Here is a 24,187-nt window from a genome sequence, read left to right on the forward strand (position 1 = left end):
GAGACCACCCGGATCCCACAGCCCACCAGGGGGGCGGCCCACGACAGCCTGTCGTGCCGGTGTAGGGCCTGGTGGGAAGAGAACCTCTGATCAGAACGCTTCGCTCGCCGGCGCTACAGAGACTCCGCCTGGAACACTCACACGGCGGCCTCTGACACTGCCCGTCCAGACACATCGAAACCCCATTCAGTCCTTACACGGAGCAAGAAAAATCTCCATTCTGAGAGGCAGCATTTGCCCAACCCCACTCTAAACGACCAAAATCTTCTGGTAGAATCTCTCCCTCCCACGGCTAGAGCCTGGGCCTGGGCTGGGCGGCCTTGGACCTAGAGGAGCTCTGGATTCCTTTGCTGCCCAGCCCTGCAGGGGGCCAGACTGGGGTGAGGTCCCCAGCTCCTCCCCTGCAGACCCCGATGAGATCACCACTTACTTCGGTGGGTACATGTTATAGTGAGGCTGGGGGCACACAGACGGGGAGGGTGCCTGGTCCATGTAGGTGGTGCTGGCCCCGGCATCCGCAGACACGTTCACAAACCTGCAGGAGGAAGCAGGACGGAGCCTCAGCCGCCAGGGAAGCCAGGTGGGCGGCTGACCTGTGGAGGGGGTCGGGGGGCATCTTTATGTCTTTCTCGGGATATAGAAGGATGAAATTCTCCACTTGGCCCTGGGGCTCTGGCTGCAGGACTGGGCCCTGGGTACTGGCCACAGCACGACCAAGCCCAGGTCCCTCCCTGGGGCTGAGTCAGCTTTCCCAGGGGTGAGGGGTCAGAATGTGGGGGCCCAAGAACAGGAGGGACGGCAGTGTCTGGGGAGGAGAAGACAGGCGGAAGGAAAGCCAGTGCCGGGCCCTGGACACTTACTCAGGGACCACTTGCTTGATCTGTGGCTTCACGTATCCGTCAACTGCTTTAGCTGCCAAGGGGAGAACAGCAGTGAGAACCAAAGTTCTCAAATGAAATAAAAATGCAATCTCTCTTAAGAATCATACCTTTTCTTAGGACAGGACACAACTACATAATTTTTTTTTTTTTTTACTTTTTTTTTGAGACAGAGTCTCACTGTTGCTTGGACTAGAGTGCCTAGCTCACAACAACCTCAAACTCCTGGGCTCAATCGATCCTCTTGCCTCAGCCTACCAAGTAGCTGAAATTACAGGTATGCACCACCATGCCTGGCTAATATTTTTATTTTTAGTAGAAACAGGGTCTTGCTCTTACTCAGGCTGGTCTTGAACTCCTGATCTCAAGTGATCCTCCCACCTTGGCCTCTCAGAGTGCTAGGATTACAGGCGTGAGCCACCGTGCTCGGCCACAACCACACAATCTTATCTTAGGATAGGATATAAACACTTAATATTTCAATCTGTTAGGAAGACCTGGTAGAGGAGAAGCTCAACACTAAAACTGAAAATTAAGATATCTTCCAAGTTGGCTTGTGTGTTTTTTTTTTTTTTTTTTTTTTTTTTTTTTTTTTTTGAGACAGAGTCTCGCTTTGTTGTCCAGGCTAGAGTGAGTGCCGTGGCGTCAGCCTAGCTCACAGCAACCTCAAACTCCTGGGCTCGAGTGATCCTTCTGCCTCAGCCTCCCGAGTAGCTGGGACTACAGGCATGTGCCACCATGCCCGGCTAATTTTTTATATATATATCAGTTGGCCAATTAATTTCTTTCTATTTATAGTAGAGACGGGGTCTCGCTCTTGCTCAGGCTGGTTTTGAACTCCTGACCTTGAGCAATCCGCCCGCCTCGGCCTCCCAAGAGCTAGGATTACAGGCGTGAGCCACAGCGCCCGGCCGGCTTGTGTGTTTTAATAAGTTCTTCAAACCACAGAAGGTACGTACTTCAGTACAAATCTAAGTCAAGCATTCACTGCGTAGTAATTCTAAAAAGAAAAAATACATTTGAAACCTTAAAGTGGAAGAGGCAGCAAAGGGAGAGGATTTGCTCCATCTGACTCCAGGGACAAAATTAGGACCTGCACCGGGAGGGCACGAGAGGACACAAGATTGTTATCACACGTGGAAGTGCCCAAAAAAGAAATGGGTTGTCTTGGGATGAAATTATTTCCTTATCATCATAGGTTTTCAAGCGGAGAGTGTACAAACACTTGCCAGGGGTCGCACAGAAAAATCCGAGCCTCAGAGAGGAGTTGATGTGACATGATGATGCTGGCAGGGTCACTGTCACTCTGAGTGCCTGCTCTTTTGGGAAGGGGAATGCCACTTTTTCCAGCACCTGCATGTTCCCTCGTGCCCTGGGGTTTCTGCATTTGGGGGTGATCTGGTGGCCACTTGTCCTAGTGAGCGCTGTCTGTGCCTGGTTGCTGAGGTTGTGTCCCTCACGCTCCACACAATCTACTCTGGAAAGATGTGTCAAAAAGCTTAAATAGTACATACCCTTTGACACAAATTCTACTTTAGGAATTTATCTCAAGGAAACAGTTGAACAAGATGCTGGTTACCAGGTTATCTCAACATTAATCCTAACAAAACAGGTGAACGGTTTAAATTATATTAAATCACCAACATGGAACACATCATGGAATGCCCATACCATGGGATTCTATGCAACTGTCAAATATGATGTTGGAAGACTGCATTTACTGAGCCATAACTCTGCCTCGGATGTATTTTTTCTTTTCTTTTTTTTTTTTATATATTTTTAAATACTGGCTAATTTTTTCTATTTTTAGTAGAGACAGGGTCTCGCTTTTGCTCAGGCTGGTCCCGCCTCAGCCTCCCAGAATGCTAGGATTACAGGTGTGAGCCACTGCACCCGGCCTAGGATATATGTTTAAGTGGAAAAAAGAATCAGGTCACAAAAGACTACGCATGGTATGATGCAAAGCCCAACCTGTCACTGTGGACTCTGAGGCGTGCCATGCTCCAACCTCGGCTCCTGCGACTTACTTCTCTGCTCAACAGCTCGAGCTTGTCGGGCCCTCCAGAGGTTTTCAGACTCTCAAAGCTCACTCCCACCCCAGACTCCTTGGCCTAGAATGGTTTTCCTCTAGATCATAGTATGACCAACTTCATCACTTCCTTCGGGTCTATTCAAACATCACTTCCTCATGAGATGCTATCTCTGCCCTCCTCCCTGACACTTCTCTATCTCTCTACCTTGCTTTTCCTTCAGAGCATCCATCACTAAATAGATATATCTGTTTACATGTTTATGGTCTTCTTTCTGCTACTAGATTGTAACCTCCACACAGGAAGCACTCTATAGCACTGGGTGATGGGGTGAAGGAAGGATCTGTATCTACAGGGAGTGGAAGAGTAATTGTTTACAAAGGTTCATCTTTACATGGCAGATGTAGGATGTGATGTCTGCTTTCTTTTTCATGCTGTTATGTGTTTTCTGAAATTTTGCAATAAATATGTAATACTTCTAGGCTGGGAAAGCCATAAAACTATCTGTGTTTTGAAAAACAAAATTTTGTCTCCCTAATTTTGTTTGATCTAACCTTGTATTAAAAGCAATTTGTTTTCAACTAATCAATTGCAAACAAAAGAAAAAAAAAAAAAGCAATTTGTTTCCTTTGATTTGATATTTAGGATTAGTGGCAGATGTATTTTGGTATGACTAAGGAATACAGCCCAAGGTTTATGTCTGCCCTGGATGAAGCTCAGGCAGCAGGAACTGGATGCTCATTATGTAGGTTTTCATGCAAGAGAGAGTACACACACACACACATACACACACACACACACAAATAAACCCCAGGTCACAACAAAATCAAATCAGAATGCGAACATTGTTACCAGTGGCAGGCTCGCAGGACACAGGTGTGTAGTATTTGGAGTACACTTCATCTTTGGGCCGATCAGGAAACACGTAGATAAGGTAATTCAAGTCCCCCAAGCGGTCGGCCAGGGACCGAATCGAGAAGTCTCTGGTGGTGAAAGGCATCAGATTCCAAAACATCCTCTCCTCTGGATCAACAAACAGAACAATCCCATTCTAAACATGATTTCCAAATGAGAAATTTTAAAACCCAAATATACTACAAATTTAAGCTCACCATTAAAATTGCCCTAATAGGAATCTCCATTTTAAAATTAGCATGGGTTGTAGATAAAGTAGTTTTTAAAAGTCCTGGGTGGATAAGCAGGTAACGTGTGCCTCCCTTCCCTAGAGATCCAGTGACCTCAGGGAATTTCAAGTTCAAGCAGTAGTCTGTACCCCACTAGAAGAAACAGTTCTTATAGACTCCAACCCCTGGTTTCCCACACAAAGGTACGTGAGAGAGCTGGGAAGCAGGCCCATAGCCAGAGAAGGCCTAGGGAAATCTTTATATCACAAAAAAACTAGCAAAGCTACTTTTACTGTCAGAGGAAAGAACTCACATTCTTGAATGGAAATGGTTAATGGAGACACCCTTATGATAATTAGGATAAAATAACTGAAATAGCATATTATTACTACTCGAAGGACTTAAAATCATCAACGTAGTTCTTCACTGAAATAAACTCCAGGTTGAGTGGTAATAAGGCCAACATTTCAAGAGGGAAGCGACTGAGTTCTGCACTGACTGCTGTATTACGGGTACCTATGTCATGGTTATACTTTCACGTTTCCCAAAATTAGTAACTGTGCTTCCCATCAGAGTATTTTTCATAGGCTGCTGTATTATGAGCAGCTATGTCATGGTTACACATTTGTGTTTCCCATAATTAGTACTGTCCCCAACAAACAAGTATTCAATAAATTGTCTGCTAAAGTGATTTTGCAACAAAAGTGGCTAACTTTGGACACAAAGCCAAGATATGTCTAAAAAAAAAAGGGATGGGCACCTACGAGAATCAAACTTCCACGCGATGGTGATGCCACCAATTTCTGAATCACTGAATCTCAGCAGGAAGGTCCCATCTGGCTTGTTAATGAGCAGGTCGTGGGCCTGTTGCTTGTTCACGAACCCTAGAATGGCCCTGGATCACAAAGGACGGAAGCAGAGCGTGACGACGTATCAATGCCAGGAAGAAGACTTTCATCCTCTATTGGGAAATGACAATTCTCACCCATCGTTCCAATGAGGCTTGAGATGTTTTTTTAACACTTCCATCACACCGTCAAACCACTGCCAGAAAGTGTAATTCCGTCCTGGTAAATTCTCCTGGTTGGAGATACAACAATGAACACAAGAACGTAAGAGTAACACTTGGAATATTATCTGCACATATTTTAACTGGAAAAATTGAATGGAAAACAAACATTGCACTGTCAGAAGCAGACAAATATAAATGCCTGCCAGAGTTTAACCTAATGGCTCTATAACCAAACACAGAAATGGAGAGGAAAAGAGGGAAGGAGGGGAGGATACCAAAGTGTCATTGCCAATAGCCTGCTATTAACACAAACTCCTGCTATTAATACACTTTCACCTGGATCTGGGCTGACTGGTCCCTGGCTATTTTTGATGTCAGGTCTATGACCAGTAGCTTTAGCATCGCCCGGGAGCTTTTGAGCAATGCAAATTGTACAGGCTCCATCTCAGACCTGATGAATCACAGCCTGCCTTTTAACAAGATGCCCAGTTGATTTGTAAGTATGAACTGGATTAGATCACATTGTAAGGCCATAGATGTAGCTTCATCACACAGATGTTCCCAACGGTCATGAGCAAGATGCAGTTAGTAACTTGATTCTATCGGGAGAAAGGGGCCTTACTGTAAAGGCAAAGACAGATGATTGAGACCTCTTGCTTCTCTTATCAAACCTATCAGCAAAACCTTTAGCCAACTTGTTAACACACAACCTTTAAAAGACTCAGACCATGAGCTCTCTGACCTAAGGACATTTAAAACACTTGGCTATCTGACCTGACCTTAGAGAAAAGATTTGACTTGTGACATCTGAATTACCAGACGCTAGAGGAGAAGTCTCTTTCATGAGCATCCTGTTTTGCGGGCTGAGGGTCTTATGGGAGCCTGCCTTGGCATTAAACACCAGGAAACACCAGAAAGAGAATGGGACAGAGCCCTGGGATTCGGATCATCTCAAAAGCCTCGCTTCTGAGTAACACCACATCTGCTTTGCTCTGTTTCCTTTATAAAGTGAGAAAATGCACTGATGGCACATAGAGCCCAACTTACTCAAAATATGCAAAGATGTAATTTTATACATGAGACCTGAATATCTACCAAGTCGTCCATCTATTCAGAAGCTTCTATCACTTTTGGTACATTTTTTCAGAGACAGGAAGAACAAAGACCAGTTGCAGGGAGACTCCTGGAAGGAGCTGAAGCACTGATCTAACAGCAGCCGAGGCCCAGGCTCCTCACCCTGTTGAACTGGGACCAGGACACGGACATGTTGCTGTAGTCCTCGAGGTGGCTGCTGCTGTTGTTGAACAGTTTCTGCGCCAGGAACACGAGGTTCTCCTTGGTCAGGCCCCGGTTGCTCTGCACTTCCGCCTTGAATTTCATGTTGAGCGCCTCGCACAGCTGCGGCCACAGCACTTTGTCGGGCACGGCAAATGGCACCCTGCCCTGAGAGGGAGGGAAGCCAGCATCTCATGAGAACACAGTTGCACGATTTATTCCCCCAAGCCACAAAAGAAAAACATCGATGGCTGGAAGTAGTTATAAACTTTTGTCTTGCAGAGCCTGGGAATAAATTTGAACTTTCTTGGGGTGTGCAGTTCTGCAAGAAGGTTCCGTCTTACCTGCTTTACACACAAATAGAAGGTAAGCTCGTGCTGTCTGTGCTGCTTTGGAAACCAGCTGCTGAACCCACAGTCTAATCCTATGTTCTCATAGCCACAAAAACAAACGTAATCAAGGTCTGGCCCTTCTGTGGTAAAGCCCTTGGGAATGTAGAAATCTAACACTGGTTCTTTAGGTACAAAGAGCGAGGATGTGTGTATGTGTGTGCACAGTGTAACGCTTGCCCTCGACTCCTGCCAAGAACTCTAGCTCAAAGTGAAATAGCTTTCCAGGTATGCAACACTGGAAATTTCAAGTTGGACAACTTTATTGAGAAAGAGGTCAGAATGTGAATTTTTAATAAACTGCCCATTCAGCCATAGTACTTTTTAAATTTTATTATAACATTTTTATTTTTTATTTTATTTATTTAACTTTGATTTGTTTTTTGAGACATGGTCGTGCTCTGTTGCTCAGGCTGGATTGAGTGCAGTGGCATACTCATAGCTCACTGCAGCCTCAAACTCCTGGGCTCAAATGATCCTCCCACCTCAGCCTCCAGAATAGCTAGGACTACAAGTGCATGGTTCTAAAATTTTTTTTTATTTTTTTTTTTATTTTTATTTTTTTGAGACAGAGTCTCGCTTTGTTGTCCAGGCTAGAGTGAGTGCCGTGGCGTCAGCCTAGCTCACAGCAACCTCAAACTCCTGGGCTCGAGTGATCCTTCTGCCTCAGCCTCCCGAGTAGCTGGGACTACAGGCATGCGCCACCATGCCCGGCTAATTTTTATATATATATATCAGTTGGCCAATTAATTTCTTTCTATTTATAGTAGAGACGGGGTCTCGCTCTTGCTCAGGCTGGTTTTGAACTCCTGACCTTGAGCAATCCGCCCGCCTCGGCCTCCCAAGAGCTAGGATTACAGGCGTGAGCCACAGCGCCCGGCCTAAAATTTTTTTTTAAATAGGAGATTCCTTCTCATGATATAAAATCCAAAAAGCATATATGGGTATACGAAGAAGTCACTTCCCTATCCCTGTCTCCCAGAGACCCAGTTATTTTTCTCAAAGGCATCTAATTTAGTTTCTTGTACATACTGCCAAAGATGTTCCATGCATGTCAGCAATTATATATAATTTTTCCTTTCCTTTTTTTTACATAAATGGTAGCATAAAATCCACAAGTTCTGCATCTCTCTCTTTTCACTTAATACTATATCTGGGAGATCTCATATCAGCACATAAAGAAATTTCAACAGACCCCCACAGACAGGCATCTATTAATATATAAAAGCCTCTGATCTATAGCTATCATAAATGATACTGCACCATACTTATGTTATTGACACATATGCAAATTTACCTGTAGAATAAATTTCCACAAGTAGATGTTTTAAAATAGCACAAGATATACACTAGTCATTAACATAACTGAAAATGTTGAAAATGCTTATTTAGACAAGATACTTGGGTAATTTCATGTTGCAGAAGATGCCAAAGTTACGCAGAGAGTTAGAGCTGTGGACGAGCAGGGCAGGAGGTTTATCAGGACAAGCTGTAGGCAGATATGTTCAAAAAGGAGCCTCCAACTGGGATTTTGAAGTATGGTAGAATCTCTGATAAAAATCTCTCCTATGTACTAAAATATTGTTCTCCAAAAGAGGACTGCTGGGAATAAGACTTTTTTTTTTTTTTTTTTTTTTTGAGACAGAGTCTCGCTTTGTTGCCTAGGCTAGAATGAGTGCCGTGGCGTCAGCCTAGCTCACAGCAACCTCAAACTCCTGGGCTCAAGCAATCCTTCTGCCTCAGCCTCCCGAGTAGCCGGGACTACAGGCATGCACCACCATGCCCGGCTAATTTTCTATATATATTAGTTGGCCAATTAATTTCTTTCTATTTATAGTAGAGACGGGGTCTCACTCTTGCTCAGGCTGGTTTCGAACTCCTGACCTCGAGCAATCCGCCCGCCTCAGCCTCCCAGAGTGCTAGGATTACAGGCGTGAGCCACCGCGCCCGGCTGGGAATAAGACTTTTCATGTAGCCATTACAGAAAGACATACTTTTATGTGCCAAATAATAACCCTTTTATCATGCTTTTAGGGAACAACACATAAATCTTTTGTCTACTGAGACATTTTGCAAGTGCTCATCCTGCAGCATGCTAGTGGTATCTGTGCACAAATCCACAAATTTTTATCTCTTCCTTGAGACAAAGCATCTTACTCGTCATGAAAGACTTGGAATGAATCACAGAATCTAAAATTTGGAAAGGACATTTAATGGCATCTCATTTATTAGCAGGAAGATGACATGAAGCAACTTCTGAGTTAAAGTAACCTCTTGAGAGATCTGAAGTCCAGAAGGAACCTGAGGTCCCAAATCCCATTCCTGGTTTCAACCATGGGCTGTATGACAAGAATTTTCTATGTTATCTCATTTAATCTTCCTAACAATGCCATGAAACATCACTGTCCCCGTGTCACAGACCCTTACTGGAAACTCAAGCTCAGAGAGGCAAAGGGAACGCCTGTGGTCACAGAGTGAGGAACGCCTGAATTCAAACCCTGGCCTGACGCCAAGCCCACGTTCCTCCTACTTTCCACATTCCTTCTGTTCCGCCTCCCACTAAGGAAAGCAGAATTTTCTTTCTGTAGTTTTTCTGGTGGGGGGTGGGAGGATAATACATGAAAGAGATTCATGATACTAGCACTGAGATCCTGAGACCCACAAACCCAAGAAACCCACTCACAGGCTCTGCGAAAGCATTGTCCCAGAGAACGGTGGCTGTCGCGTTGTTGTCCTGGCTGCCGTGCACGATCACCACCACTGGCAGGGACAGGGTCTAAAAAGACACAGCGGAGGAGTTGAGTGCCCACGAGCCTCAAGTTCTTTGCCTTCTCTTCTTTTTATTTTGAGTCAGAGTCTCACTTTGTTGTCCAGGCTAGAGTGAGTGCCATGGTGTCAGCCTAGCTCACAGCAACCTCAAACTCCTGGGCTCAAGTGATCCTTCTGCCTCAGCCTCCCGAGTAGCTGGGACTACAGGCATGCGCCACCATGCCTGGCTAATTTTTTCTATATATATTAGTTGGCCAGTTAATTTCTTTCTGTTTATGGTAGAGACGGGGTCTCGCTCTTGCTCAGGTTGGTTTCAAACTCCTGAACTCAAACAATCCGCGCCTCGACCTCCCTTACAGATGTAAGCCACCTAGCCGGGCCGCCTTCTCTTCTTTTGTTCTTATAATCACAACACTCTTTTTTTTAACCTTTTGCACTTGGATGTCAAGTGTTACTCGACATGGTTAGCAAAAATTATAGAGATTAAAATCACTCTTTGAATGTATCAATAATTTGAAATATAAAAAAATCCAAATAAATAAGTTTGTATGAAAAGAAACTCCAGTTTTTTATTCTACTGCCACGCTTTGTAAAATCTGGGGTATTTAAAAAATTAAATCCCTAGTAGAATAAAGGAATAGAGAAAAAAGCAAGCAAGTGCAAAAGGTTAAGTTTTAGATAATGTCACTCTCAGACACAGAGTCTGAATGATTTCATGAATAGCACTTTTCACACTGGTACAATCTAGAAATTTTAGGTATTTAATGAGCTGTGCTGCTGAAGGATGGAGTGAGGTTCTCAAAGTTACATGGAGAACAAGAGAGAGAAAAGAGAAAGGGTATGGAGACATTTCTTGGGGAAAAAATATAAGTCACCAATGTGTAAAACAACGTTGACTCAGATTCATACTGAGCCACGTTTTTCATGATCCCTTGTGTCCCTATCACGTGGCTATTTCAGTTCATTATTGTCCACATCTTAAAAGAATCTAAGAGCTACAGTTCTGAGAATGAGGTCATCCCATCTTCTGTTTGTTGGTCAAAAAGAAGACGCTATGTAATAAAAACAGTGCTTTTGTGACATGAGGTCCACGCATATCACATGCGCACACACAACACACACACAGCGCAGGGAGGGCTTTACCTTGACTTGAAAAACAAGTTCATTTCCACCAACACTGAACTGTGATTCGAACAGGATTGTAAATTTTTCTTCTGTCACCGACTCTGCCCCACGACGGTCAGACCTCTTAATTCGTTTCAGGGACTGCAAAGGAGAGACGTGAGATGAAACGTACAGTGAGAGTCGTTCCCCTCAAACAACCGGGGAAACGTCATTCCTCCTCATCTCCCAGCCTCACCATGTTCCTGAAGTGGGCGCTGAGGGTGCCCATGGCTTGGTGATACTCCATGACACAGCAGTTGTTCAGTATCTCCCCGCTGTAATCGCTGTAAATCAGAGAGACAGTATCTCTAAACCCACGCCAGGGGCTCTTCATACGCCAGGGAAAAAAATATATTTGGGGTAGGAGGAAATGAAGTTTGCCAACAGTATAGGTCATTTAGAGGAAGTGTTAGCTATGTATAAAATATGCAAGTGATTTTCTTGGATTTATCCCTAATAAATGAAACAAAATCATATGATCTTCACAGAATACAGTTCATAGGAGAAGCTCCTTAAATCGTTTCTCTGAGATTCAGAGAGGCTGGAAGGGCAAACAGAGGAGGCAGAAGGACTTTCTTCCTACCGCAAGGACACAAGGAAAGTACACGGAGGGAGAAGCGGCACAATTACTTGCGGGTGTTCTCGTTCTTGAGCAGGGACTTGGCCTGCTGCTCGCTGATGATGGTGGCCTTCACCTGGGGGGGGTTCATGTGCACATTCAGCTTCCCGCCCACCAGCAGGCGCACGGTGGCTGCGAACTTGGTCTGGGTCTTCAGGACCTGAGGCGGCTGCTTCTCGATGATGAACGTGCTGCGGGGACAGTGACCACACGGAGCCTGAGATGCTGGCTCAGGGAAAGGGCTCCAGGCCCTCTGTGTGTTGCCAGGTGGGTGTGGCTGCCTCCCAGGGGCTGAGCAGATGAAGGAACAGCACGTGGCTCAGCGCTGCTCCCCAGGAGGCAGGAGATGGTGGGGAGGAGGAGGGACAGGAACTCAGCAGCTGGCAGGGGCTGCAGGGCCTGAGGGCACCTCTTGTAGTGTCCACAATAAAACTGGGCAAGGGTGATGCCAGGAGCAGCCCCAGCATCTGAAGAAGGAGCGGGAGGGGCGCCAGGCAGAGAGAGACAGGGGGAAGCAGAGCTCCTGGTCTGGAAAGCCCTGCTGCCCCCACACCCCAACCCCCGCAATGGGAGCTGGCCCTGCCCTGCTGGGTGTGGCTGAGAGGCAGCAGTCACCTGGTCACCAGGGCTGAGATGATGTCTGTGATGGTGGCATTGACCTCGGCCAGCATCTCCTCCACTGGCCCGGGGATGGGCAGCTGCTGGCAGAGGTGCTCGGCCCTGCGGATCTGCTGCCGGTTCTGCCAGATGATCTCGGCCAGCTTCTCACACCTGCACGGGAGCCCCAAGGCCAAAAGGAAGACAATGGCTTCTCCCCCAGACCTCAGGCCAGAGCCTGGGAGGCTTCCAGTCTGGGGAGAACCCCAGTACACAGCTCCACCCTCACCCAGCACTAGGCGTCGGGCTTTCCCCGCATTCCTACCCACTGGTGCAGAGCAGAGCTCCTGCCTTCCAGAAGTGCAGAGAAATACACAGCAGGTGACCCTGACTTAGGCCCAACAAGCTCGAGGGACACTCTGCACACGCCACCCCTGCCCCGTTCCCCAGGACAGTGACTCCCTCTCCGGGGGAGGTGGCACTGCTGGGGCCAAGGTCTGTATCAGGACCCAGACTCACTGAAATAGGAGCTGTCAGAAGGCAGAGGGGGCCTGCTGCACGTGCCACTGCAGGAGGCAGAAGCAGCTGGTGCCACCACCACCTCCCTGCCTGCCCCAGAAACCCCCACGCCCCTTACCAGGACTGCAGCACGTCCAGGCTGCCCTCGGGGGGCCCGCCGTTGCCGGCCAGCTGCTGCCGCCGCTTCCACTGGATCAGCTCGTCGTCCAGAATGATGGTCTGCTGCTTCCGCAGCAGCTGCAGGGTCTTCTGGTGCTTCTCGGCCAGCTCCTGCAGGAAGGTGGGACAGCAGGCCCTGCTGGGCTCCCACAGACAACTCCGCAGGGCCAGCTCAGAAATGGCCCTGGACCTGCTCCCCCTCGCACGCTCCCCAGGAAAGGCGGATCTGGACCCCTGCTCCTCGGGGTCCCACTCTTGCCCTGGCTCTATCCCCCAGTCGGGTCCCCAGAGACTCAGGACAGGCACTCCATGCCTGGGAGGAGAGACCAGCGCCCACTTACCACGCGGTACTGCTGCAGCGTCTGCGCCTCGCGCTGCAGCCAGGCCTCCAGGGACACCTGCTTCTGCTGCAGGGCCGTCTCCCGGCTCAGCCGCTCCTGGGGGCTCAGCTGGGCCAGCTGGGCAAACTGAGCTAGAGGAGAGGACAGGACACCATGGCTGTCATCTCCCAGCGTCCGGCAAGAGCCCAGAGGAGCCCGCTCACCTGTGCAGGCACAGGACCCTTGGGGGTCAAATATCCCGCCAAGGGCGAGTCGGGTTCCCGACAGCCGGACTGCCAAGGTGAACGGGTCAGAAGGCGGCCCTGGGCCCTGCTCACCCGCCCCCATCTGAGCTGCCCCCGAGGCACTGGGAGTTCAGCTGAGGCCGAGTCCTGCCTGTCTCCCGCCACTGCCCCACACAGGGGCTGCCACCCTGCTCACAGGCCCAGCCTGGAGCCAGGCTGCCCAGGTGGGAAGTGCGCCCGTGACCTTCACTAGCCAGGTGAACTTGGGCAAATCACTCTACTCTCCCGAGCCTCGGTCTCCCCCGTGTAAATTGGGAGAAATGCGGCATCTGCCTCAGAGGCAGCTTGGAGGTGAAATAAGCGATGAAACGGAAGAGGCTTGAGAAACAGCCCGGCAGGCGCCAGTCTGCCTGAGACTGTCCTTCTCGGTTATGGGCGACAGGACGGGAATGAAAGGGTGACAGCGACCAGCGGCTGCTCAGCCCCCTCCTGCCCACAGCAAAGCCCCCCAGGGAGGCCTCTGCCCCGGCAGCTCCGCCCCGTCCCCCAGCACAGTGCCCTCCTCAGGGAAGGAGTTTCTCTGGGTGCCGGAAGGCGCCTGACACGTCTGTCCAGGCTGGTCGCTGTGAGCTCAGAGACAGACGGACAGAGAAGGGAGAGTGTCCAGGGCTCCTCGGGGACACAGAAGCAGCAGGACCCCTGAGGCAGGGGGGCGGCAGCTTCTCCCCACACTGGTGTGAGGAGTCCCATGCGTGGCAGGAACAGGGAGTGGGGCCGGCCTTGTTACTTCTTTCAAAGTATCTATCATGAAATACTCAAGACACATGGAAGGTGCGAAGAGTAATACAAGGAACACCTGCATGTTCAGAACCCAGCCTAAGAAATCAGACATTCCCACAGTTACTGCCGCCTGTATACCTCCCTAGCTTGCAGCCCACCCCTCCCTCACAAAGACAAGCTCCATCCCAGGTGCTGGGACTGCTGCTCCCATCGACAACCTTCCTGAACAGCCCACATCCTTGCCCAGGTGAGTGGAGAAATTGTGCACATCGGGACGCCCTGGCTGGCCTCTGAGGGCCATGTCACACTGACTTCGTCCCTGCCCCATGGGATGCACCACCTGGGACAGACAAAAGCAACTCGAGATAGCCAGAAAAAGCCCAGCACTGGGACTTAGAAAGATGGTTCCCATCTCACTGCAGGCTGCTGAGCAGAAGAGCGTCAGGCACAGAGGGTATCCGAGTAGGCTGGACGGCCACCTCGGGAACCTGCAAGGACCCTCCTAGTCCCTCCTGGAAATCTGCAGCAGCTTCTGGGAAGGAGGCCAGGGAGGCGTGGGGCTGCCGCTCTGCCCCACTGGAGGGAGCTGAGCCTCCCCGGCACAGGCAGATCCCCAATCGTGTCTCTGATTCATGAGCTTGATCAAGGAGACTGAACTGACACTGCATGACGGCTAAAACCCAAACCAGAATCCACACCGAATCCCACGCACAGCAAACAGAAAACCAAGTACACGACAAGAAATACTGTCAACAAAGGACTTGGGTAGAAATAATGGTCTGAAATATCCTGTTCGTATTCTCACAAGGGGCTCCCGTTTTCTGGGGTCAGTCTGGGATGGATTCCAAGGAGAGGAAGACCTGCTAGAATCATCCTGCCAACGTTCATTCGATATCTGTGTGTTTGAGGCAACATGCTGGCCTCAAGGTACAGAGTTAAAAGATCCCTTCTCAATGATGTATATATAGTCTAGTGGGGAAGACAGAGAGTAAACAAGCAATACCAGCACAGTTATAAGATGGAGCCCACACACACGGTGGCAGCAGAGCACATGCCATGTGTGCTGTGTGTTTCTATAGGCTGGCTGGTTGGGCCCAGGCTTCTGGGAGGTTGTGAGCAGGGCACGCAAGCAGGGAGAGGAAACTATTAAAGCTCAAACTGCCAAATTGCTACAGGTCAAGAGGGGGCGCTGGTGGGACTCCATAGCCTCAAACCTGACTAGTTTTCTGTGCACACAAGTACCAAGCTAGGGGAGCTTTGTTCACAAAGGCTACCAGAGGTGCATGAATGTATTCTGTCCCAGGAAGCCTCTTTGAACAACTAAACAGAACATTTAAATGGACAGGGCAGTGGGGACGGGAGGGACCTTAGGTCTCAGTCCCTAGGAAAAGCCTGTGTCAGCTCCTACACTGGGCTAAGACCCCAAAAGCTAAAGTTTGCATTGGAATACAGGCCCTTGGCCCTTATACTGTCTCTGCTTAGGAAGGGGTTTTTAAACATGTAATTATATAATTTCTATTATCACTTCAGTACAGCAACATCTATAAAATACCATCTATATATAAAAGTATTATATCTGGTTCTATCTATCTATCTATCTATCTATCTATCTATCTATCTATCTATCTATCTATCTATCTATCTATCTATCTATCGAGACAGGGTCTTGCTATGTTGCTCAGGCTGGTCTCGACATCCTGGCCTCATGTGATCCTCCCACCTTGGTCTCCTGAGTAGCTGGGACTACAGGTACACACCACCGTGCGGGCTCTGGTACTGTTTATTTAGACTGCTGAGCTGCTTCCCAAACAGGAAAGGGCTTCCCCGGCAGCCCTGGACTCCCCAACAAGGGAAGCCAAGTGAGACCACAGTCTCCAAGGGCAAGCACCACGTCTTCTGTTTCTAAGCCTCACACTCCCAGCACTGTCTTCAATGCAGATGATTCCCGGCTACTCAGAGACAGGTCAACGCCTCTGAATGGGAAATGGCTTCTCCTCCAGTCTGACCCAAGCTGCTTTCTAGTCCTGCTCCCAACCCCGGCCACACGTGGCAGCCGCCACCCTGCCTCACCCTGGATCCTCAGGCTCTCCTGGTACTGGATGATGAAGTACTCCTGCGTCTGCTGCAGCTTCTTCAGCTCGTTCTCTGTGTCCTGCGTGACCAGTCGCAGCTCCTCAAATGTCTGGTTGATCTGAAGGTGTTTCTGGGACATGGCGTCAGCGAGACTTCCAGCCGGAGAGCTGCCCTGCAGGCAGGCCGGGGGAGAGTGTGGGGCAGCGGGGAAGGGAGGGACCTTAGGGCTCAGTCCCCAGGAGAAGCCTGTGTCAGCTCCTACACTGGGCCAAGCCCCCAAAAGCTGACATTTCAGTTGGAATAACAAACGTCTATGAGCACGGGGGTGGAGCGCGAAAAGGGAGAAACAGGTGATCTGACAGACTGCAGCACCTTCATGAAGCATCGTAGAAACTTCTATATCAGATCTAGCTTCCACTAGAGTATCCCAAAGAGGATCCATCTAATTCCCTTCGGAGAGACTAGAACTCATCATATTCCGGGTTGAGTTACGTGGGTTTCCCTACTAATGATGCTGCCTTCTCATCCCACATCCATTCACTGGCCCAGGGCCACAACCGTGCTAAACACTGGGGACACAGTGGGGAACAGGAGTGTGTGAACACACGTCATCTGTGTCCTCGCTCAAGACGTCTTGTGATGGAGTAATTTGATCCAGCATGGAAGAGGCCAAACCTCCCACCAGCACCCTGAAGGGCTCTGATGAAGTTCTGGGGGTGGCATAAGCAAGGCCTCTGTGGACCCAGCCATTTAAGTGACAGCGTTCCCTCAACACCCGGCTCAGGGGGCCAAGTAGAAGTCTTTCTTGAGTAATCTCACCTGAACATGAGCATGCCTTTACTAAACAATTATTCTGCTGGGGTTACATGTTACATTATTTTGCACTTGTTCATGTTGTTTTTTGTGTTTTTTTTTTTTGTTTTTGAGACAGAGTCTCACTCTGTTGCCTGGACTAGAGTGCCGTGGCTTCAGCCTAGCTCACAGCAACCTCAAACTCCTGGGCTCAAGCAATCCTCCTGCCTCAGCCTCCTGAGTAGCTGGGACTACAGGCATGCGCCACCATGCCCAGCTAATTTTTTCTATATATTTTTAGTTGTTTCTAGCTAATTTCTTTCTATTTTTAGTAGAGATGGGGTCTCGCTCTTGCTCAGGTTGGTCTTGAACTCCTGAGCTCAAGTGATCCTCCCACCTCGGCCTCCCAGAGTGCTAGGATTACAGGCGTGAGCCACCGCGCCCGGCCTGTTCATGTTGTTCTGTGGTTGCAATCTCATCAAGGTTATAAATCATTTAAGATCAGAGACAACGTCTTCTATTTCCTTTGTGCCCCTCAGACAATGTTCGCTTTAAGGAGACACCAAGAAGTGCACAATGAGTCCCCTTGACAAAGTTGGGTCCGACAGAGGTGGGTAAGAAAGGACATCCCAACTCGCCTCCCCACACCTACGGGACACTCACATTGTTGGCCTCTCGGACTAGCCTCTGTTCGTTGTACAAGATGTGGCGGATGCAGCGGACCAGCTCCATGGGGCAGCGGTTGTATGTGCTCTGAAAGAATCCAAGAGCAGATGTCACTTTTTCCCCCTCCCTGCTACAGGGCCTAAGCCTGCCTCAGGACAGGGGCCTCCTGATGGAGAGGACACCTGGGGACATGATGGCATAGTCGTAAGAGATGCTGCTCCTCCAATTCTAACAAGAATAAGAAAGCACATTGTAGAAAACCCAATTACAGTGAAAAGGTAAGATTGTTTTATTTCTTGCATCTTAATTTGCCTCAAGGACTTGGGCAACATTCTTGGAAATAGGATAAATAAGTTTTATTTTATTTTATTTTATTTTTTGAGACAGAGTCTCACTTTGTTGCCCAGGCTAGAGTGAGTGCTGTGGTGTCAGCCTAGCTCACAGCAACCTCAAACTCCTGGACTCAAGCAATCCTCCTGCCTCAGCCTCCCAAGTAGCTGGGACTACAGGCATGTGCCACCATGCCCAGCTAATTTTTTTTCTATATATATTAGTTGGCTAATTAATTTATTTCTATTTGTAGTAGAGATGGGGTCTCGCTCTTGCTCAGGCTGGTTTCAAACTCCTGACCTCAAGCAATCCGCCCGCCTCGGCCTCCTAGAGTGCTAGGATTACAGGTGTGAGCCACCGTGCCTGGCCTAGGATAAATAAGTTTTAAAAAGGCCACACCAGAGGAGAAACTGGACACCAGCCTGACTGGGCAATCAAAACTACTATCACCAATGAGGGGCGGATGGACATTGCATGTCTCTGGATGTGACACTCTAAGAAGGACAAATCACTCAGAGTTGTCCCTTGATATCCATGGGGGATTGGTTCCGGGACCCCCCCTCAGATAACAAAACTGGTGGATGCTCAAGGCTCTGATATAAAATGATGCAGTATCCTCACACAACCTATGAACATCTCCTGTCTACTTTAAATCATCTCAATTATTTATTATATCTAATACAATGTAAATGCTATGTAAATGTTATAGTGGATTGTTTTTTATTTGTATTTTTTATTGTTGTGTTGTAACTTTTAATTATTATTTTTTTCCGAATATTTTCAATCTGCAGTTGGTTGAATCCGAGGATGCGGAACCCCCAGACACAGAGGGCTGACTGTATTTAGAATTCTGACTGGAGATCTATGAGGTGACTCTCATCACGAGAAAACATCAGACAAATTCCAAATGAGGAACATTTTATCTTTAAAAAGGAGGGAGAATTATTTTAAAAGGTCAATGTAATGAAAGACAAAGTAAGGTTACAAAACGATTTCACATTAAAGGAGATTAAAGAGACGTGACAACTAGATGCAATATGTAATCTTGGCTGGGCCCCAGACTGGAGGAGGAAAAAAATGCCCTAAACAACATTTCTGAGATAGCTGACAAAATGAAAATACAGAAGAGTACCTAAAAGTATCATATCAATGTTAAATTTAGTGAAGCTGATAAGTATATTATAACCATGTAAGAGAAGGTTCATATTCCTAGAAAATGTACACTGAGTTATTTAGGGGTGCAGGGACACGATGTGTGCAGCTTACTCTCAAGTGACTGAAAAATGTGTGTGTGTGTGTGTGTGCGTGTGTGCGTGTGTGTGTATAAAGAGAGAGGGCAGGGAGAATAGGTGAAAGCAAATGTCAACATTAGGTGAATCTGGGCATAGGTAGGGATTTTGCATCATTCCTGCAACTTTCTGTAAGTTTTACATTTATTTTCAAATAAAAGGGCTTTTTCAAAAAAAGTCCACAACCACAAAACCAAACCATAAGCATCTTGTGCATGTCACATATAATTCAACAATGTTGGCTTGAAGAAGAGAAAGAGAGTTTCTCTAGGAAGCCAAGAAGGAATAAGCCCTCCCCCAACACACAAGAATTAAGTGTGCCCTGAGTCCACACCCACCTGGAGCTGCGTGGCGTAGTGCCCCAGCTTGATCTTCAGTAAAAACCCATCTTCCCCCACCTGGTGCTCCGCCTTCTTCTGCAGCTCTTGCACCAGGCCCTCCAGGAGCTGGGTGGCCTTAATGTTCTCCTGTGGATTATCAAGATCTATTGAGTCCCTAGGGGAAAAAAATTACATAATCTGTATATATACATGCACATGAGCCTGTATAAATGCAGCCTCAACATATTACACTTTTTCTTTAACTAAAGATTTCTTCCTAATGCTCAATGCAAATTTTAAGAAACTGCCCAGGCCGGGCGCGGTGGCTCACGCCTGTAATCCTAGCTCTCTGGGAGGCTGAGGCGGGTGGATTGCTCAAGGTCAGGAGTTCGAAACCAGCCTGAGCAAGAGCGAGACCCCGTCTCTACTATAAATAGAAAGAAACTAATTGGCCAACTAATATATATAGAAAAAATTAGCCGGGCATGGTGGCCCATGCCTGTAGTCCCAGCTACTTGGGAGGCTGAGACAGAAGGATCGCTTGAGCTCAGGAGTTTGAGGTTGCTGTGAGCTAGGCTGACGCCACGGCACTCACTCTAGCCTGGGCAACAAAGCGAAACTCTGTCTCAAAAAAAAAAAAAAAAAAAGAAACTGCCCAGCATAAATGGAATAAATGCCTACATCAGTCTATCTGTAATCTACTAATTATCTTAATCAGATTGTACAGTGTATTTTTCTTTCTTTTTTTTTTTTTCAAAACAATATAATGCCCATTCTCCTTCCTCCTATTGACGTGCTCTGGTGCTTATGTGATCTCTGCACCTAGAACTGAAGGGAAAAGGACAGTGCCTTGCGTGCTCTGAAGGAAGTAAGGACTCAGATAATTTCCTATTTATTTTGTTATTTACACCCCTCGAGTGTGTAAAGGGGACGCAAGGTCAAGACCCTTCTATGAGTCCTTTCCAGCCTCAACAAGTTCAATGTCTGTGTTGCTCATTTCACATTGAGTAGTTCTTAAGCAGAGGCAGGTGAAACACATTATCGCTATTTCTAAGAAGCCCTGGAAATGAGACGTTAAGGAAGAAGGTGCCCACAAGAATGTATAGGAGTCAGACATTTATATCACTTGCTGCAGATCTGGGACCCGTAGGCAGTGCTAACTTGCAGTGAACAAGATAAACCACTCTATGGACTCTGTGTTAATTCATAGCCATTTGGCTGGTGACAGAGATGGGATGGTCTTCCTCCCTTCTTTCTTTCCTCCTTTCTTCCTTTCTTTCCACAACTTAGGCAACAATTGCCGCTGGGCAGTGCTGAATTACTTAGCTCACTGAAGAAACTAAACAGCTGTCAGACTGAAATAACATTCAGTTACTGCCGACAAGGTCTGCAGCCAAACAAGACAGTGGTAGCTAAAAGGCTCTGTCATCCCTAAATCCCTGAAGTTAGTTAGCAACTGATTTCAGACAGAGGCACAAACAAGTATACAAAAACATCAATACTGTACTTCATCAGATAGCACACCCACATCTGCACCTTGGGAAGGCAGTAAAGAAAGTCAAATTTTAAACAACTATACTCTATGTATTAAATAAGTATTAAATAAAAGTCTGGAAGGACTGAGGGGCAGCCCTGCACCTCTGTTCTGACGGGCAATAGTGCTCCTGGTCTGGGGCACCCCGTCTTGAGAGGATCCAGCATCCGAGCAAAATTCATGGAAGTCAAGTACTGGTTCTTTACTTGAAACCTTAATTCTTTGCTAAAAAAAAAGACAGGGCCAGGCATGGTGGCTCACAACTGCAGGAGGATGGCTTGAGCCGAGGAGTTTAAGACCATCCTGGGCAACACAGCAAGAGCCTGTCTCTATAAAAAATAGAAAAATTAGCCAGGTGTGGTGGCTTGCACCTGTAGTCCCAGCTACTCAGAAGGCTAAGGCAGGAGGATCTCTTGAGCCCAGGACATCAAGGCTACAGTGAGCTATGATGGTGCCAGTGCACTCCAGCATGGGCCACAGAGTGAAACTCTGTCTCTTAAAAAAAAAAAAAAAAAAAAAAAAAAAGACAGACTTCATTAGACAGCTAAAACATGAAGAATTGAATATTTTTTTATTAAAATGTTTACATTCTGGCCGGGCGCTGTGGCTCACGCCTGTAATCCTAGCTCTTGGGAGGCCGAGGCGGGCGGATTGCCCAAGGTCAGGAGTTCAAAACCAGCCTGAGCAAGAGTGAGACCCCGTCTCTACTATAAATAGAAAGAAATTAATTGGCCAACTGATATATATATAAAAAATTAGCCGGGCATGGTGGCACATGCCTGTAGTCCCAGCTACTCGGGAGGCTGAGGCAGGAGGATCGCTTGAGCCCAGGAGTTTGAGGTTGCTGTGAGCTAGGCTGACGCCACGGCACTCACTCTAGCCTGGACAACAAAGCGAAACTCTGTCTCAAAAAAAAAAAAATGTTTACATTCTGAAGAAAACCAAAATTAAGTAAAATTCAGGTTTTCCTTAGTATCAACATGAGTCTGTTAACACTCAGTAAGAAGACTATATGGGAAATCTGCTAAGTGAAATTGTAAATGAACAGGAACTGCCTACTGTTTTTCTACATCCTCCCAATCATTAAAACAGAGAAGAAAATGAAAAGGGAGTGGAAAAGCACTAAACAAGGTGCAGTTGACATTCTCATATGTAGCTCGGTTTTCTCCTCAGTTAATTACATGAAGCTGAGATTTTTTTAATTGCCTAGAAAATTGCCCGCCTTCGCTTGCTCTCTAGTTTCTGAACAGAAATCTGCTGCTGACATGCAACAGCCATTATTCCAAGGCAACATCACAGGCAGGTATGTGGCCCTCTTCAAATAGTAGCACCAAGGCTGGCTCTTCCCAGAGGCCGTCGAAGAGGACCTCTGCCCACGATGGTGGAGGGCTGAAGTATCTATGCCAGATGGACTGGCATACTGTCACCAACCAACAAGCTCCCAGACCTGGAGCAGGGCAGTGTACAACCTGCTGCCCCGTGTGTAATAATGGCGTCAATTAAAAAACTGCGTTTGTACTAATTCTAAAAGAACGTTAAAACAACTTCACCTCCCCCAAATAGTAATTGGTAATTTGGAAAATAGAGAAAAATGAAAATGCTTGCTAAATTTACCACCAAAATGTAATTATTGTTAATATTTTGGTGTATTTTCTTTTAGTCTTTCTCTGTATATATAAAATACATATAAATTAAAAAACATCAATGCCTTTCCTGTTAAATAATTTATTTTATTAAATATTAATTTTGTTAGATATAAATTCTTTAATAAATGTGAAATAATTTACATTTAATAAATTATAATAAAACTATATGCATATTCATACCTTATCTACCCTATTAAACACTAAATTCTCTCCCTTTTCTTTTTTTTTTTTTTTTTTTTGAGACAGAGTCTCGCTTTGTTGCCCAGGCTAGAGTGAGTGCCGTGGCGTCAGCCTAGCTCACAGCAACCTCAAACTCCTGGGCTCGAGTGATCCTTCTGCCTCAGCCTCCCGAGTAGCTGGGACTACAGGCATGCGCCACCATGCCCGGCTAATTTTTTATATATATATCAGTTGGCCAATTGATTTCTTTCTATTTATAGTAGAGACGGGGTCTCGCTCTTGCTCAGGCTGGTTTTGAACTCCTGACCTTGAGCAATCCCCGCCTCGGCCTCCCAAGAGCTAGGATTACAGGCGTGAGCCACAGCGCCCGGCCTCTTTTTTTTTTTTTTTAAAGAGACAGGGTCTCACTATGTTGCCCAGGCTGGCCTGGAACTCCTGGGCTCAAGTGATCCTCCTACCTCAGCCTCCCAAGTAGCTGAGACTACAAGCATGTGCCACCATGCCAGGTGAAACAATTCTTTGGAGACAAGGGCTTTAATTTTTTCATTATATATTCGACTACCTGTGACACTGCTTGGTACCCTATAGGCACTCAAAACATTTGGTGATTGTTCTTTATTAACAGCAATATTCTAATGCTGTTAATCAGTATTTGCTTTTTTTTTTTTTTTTTTTGAGACAGAGTCTCACTTTGTTGCCCAGGCTAGAGTGAGTGCCGTGGCGTCAGCCTAGCTCACAGCAACCTCAAACTCCTGGACTCAAGCAATCCTCCTGCCTCAGCCTCCCAAGTAGCTGGGACTACAGGCATGTGCCACCATGCCCAGCTAATTTTTTCTATATATGTATTAGTTGGCCAATTAATTTCTTTCTATTTATAGTAGAGACGGGGTCTCGCTCTTGCTCAGGCTGGTTTCGAACTCCTGACCTCGAGCAATCCGCCTGCCTCGGCCTCCCAGAGAGCTAGGATTACAGGCGTGAGCCACCGCGCCTGGCCAACTTTTTTTTTTTAAATAAGAGATGGGGTCTCCGTCACCCAGGCTGGAGTACAGCGGCCTGATCACAGATCATTGTAACCTCAAATTCCTGGACTCAAGCCACAACACCCAGCTAATTTTTAAATTTTTTATAGAGATTAATCCTGTGTTATCCAGGTTGATCTTAAACTCCTGGCCTCAAGCAAACTTCCTGCCCTGACCTCCCAGAGTGCTGGAATTAAGGTGTGAACCATCATGCCCAGCCAGTATTTATTATTATAATATTAAAGGGAAGAAGTCCTGGCCAGGTGAGGTGGCTCACACCTATAATCCTAGCACTCTGGGAGGCCAAGGCAGAAGGACTGCTTATCAGGAATTCGAGAGCTTGAAAAGAGTGAGACCCCACCTCTACAAAAAATAGACAAAAACTGATGCGCTTCTGTAGTGCCAGCGATTTGGGAAGCTGAGGCAGGAGGATTGCTTGAGTCTAAGGAGTTTGAGGT

The 24,187-nt window shown here is 47.1% G+C and overlaps 1 protein-coding gene across 3 annotated transcripts in view; it reads right to left on the reverse strand.

Annotated features, from left to right (window-relative positions):
• The window catches only part of STAT5B (signal transducer and activator of transcription 5B), a 65,939-nt gene that overhangs the window by 2,668 nt on the left and 39,084 nt on the right, over nt 1–24,187 (reverse strand). For 2 of the 3 annotated variants that reach the window (XM_075994567.1, XM_012743214.2), the window contains exons 3-18: nt 19,369–19,525; nt 17,409–17,498; nt 15,951–16,125; nt 12,877–13,007; nt 12,495–12,646; nt 11,876–12,031; nt 11,272–11,451; nt 10,838–10,925; nt 10,621–10,743; nt 9,392–9,484; nt 6,281–6,487; nt 5,018–5,112; nt 4,797–4,927; nt 3,761–3,931; nt 861–912; nt 431–535 (exon numbers count right to left, since the gene is read on the reverse strand). In XM_075994567.1, coding sequence (XP_075850682.1) covers nt 431–535; nt 861–912; nt 3,761–3,931; nt 4,797–4,927; nt 5,018–5,112; nt 6,281–6,487; nt 9,392–9,484; nt 10,621–10,743; nt 10,838–10,925; nt 11,272–11,451; nt 11,876–12,031; nt 12,495–12,646; nt 12,877–13,007; nt 15,951–16,125; nt 17,409–17,498; nt 19,369–19,525 — 2,106 coding nt within the window. The remainder of the gene's footprint in view (nt 1–430; nt 536–860; nt 913–3,760; nt 3,932–4,796; nt 4,928–5,017; nt 5,113–6,280; nt 6,488–9,391; nt 9,485–10,620; nt 10,744–10,837; nt 10,926–11,271; nt 11,452–11,875; nt 12,032–12,494; nt 12,647–12,876; nt 13,008–15,950; nt 16,126–17,408; nt 17,499–19,368; nt 19,526–24,187) is intronic. The other variant, XM_012743215.2, reaches the window with a different exon arrangement.

Source organism: Microcebus murinus, chromosome 18 (assembly GCF_040939455.1).
Source record: "Microcebus murinus isolate Inina chromosome 18, M.murinus_Inina_mat1.0, whole genome shotgun sequence".
NCBI classification, from domain to species: Eukaryota; Metazoa; Chordata; class Mammalia; order Primates; family Cheirogaleidae; genus Microcebus; species Microcebus murinus.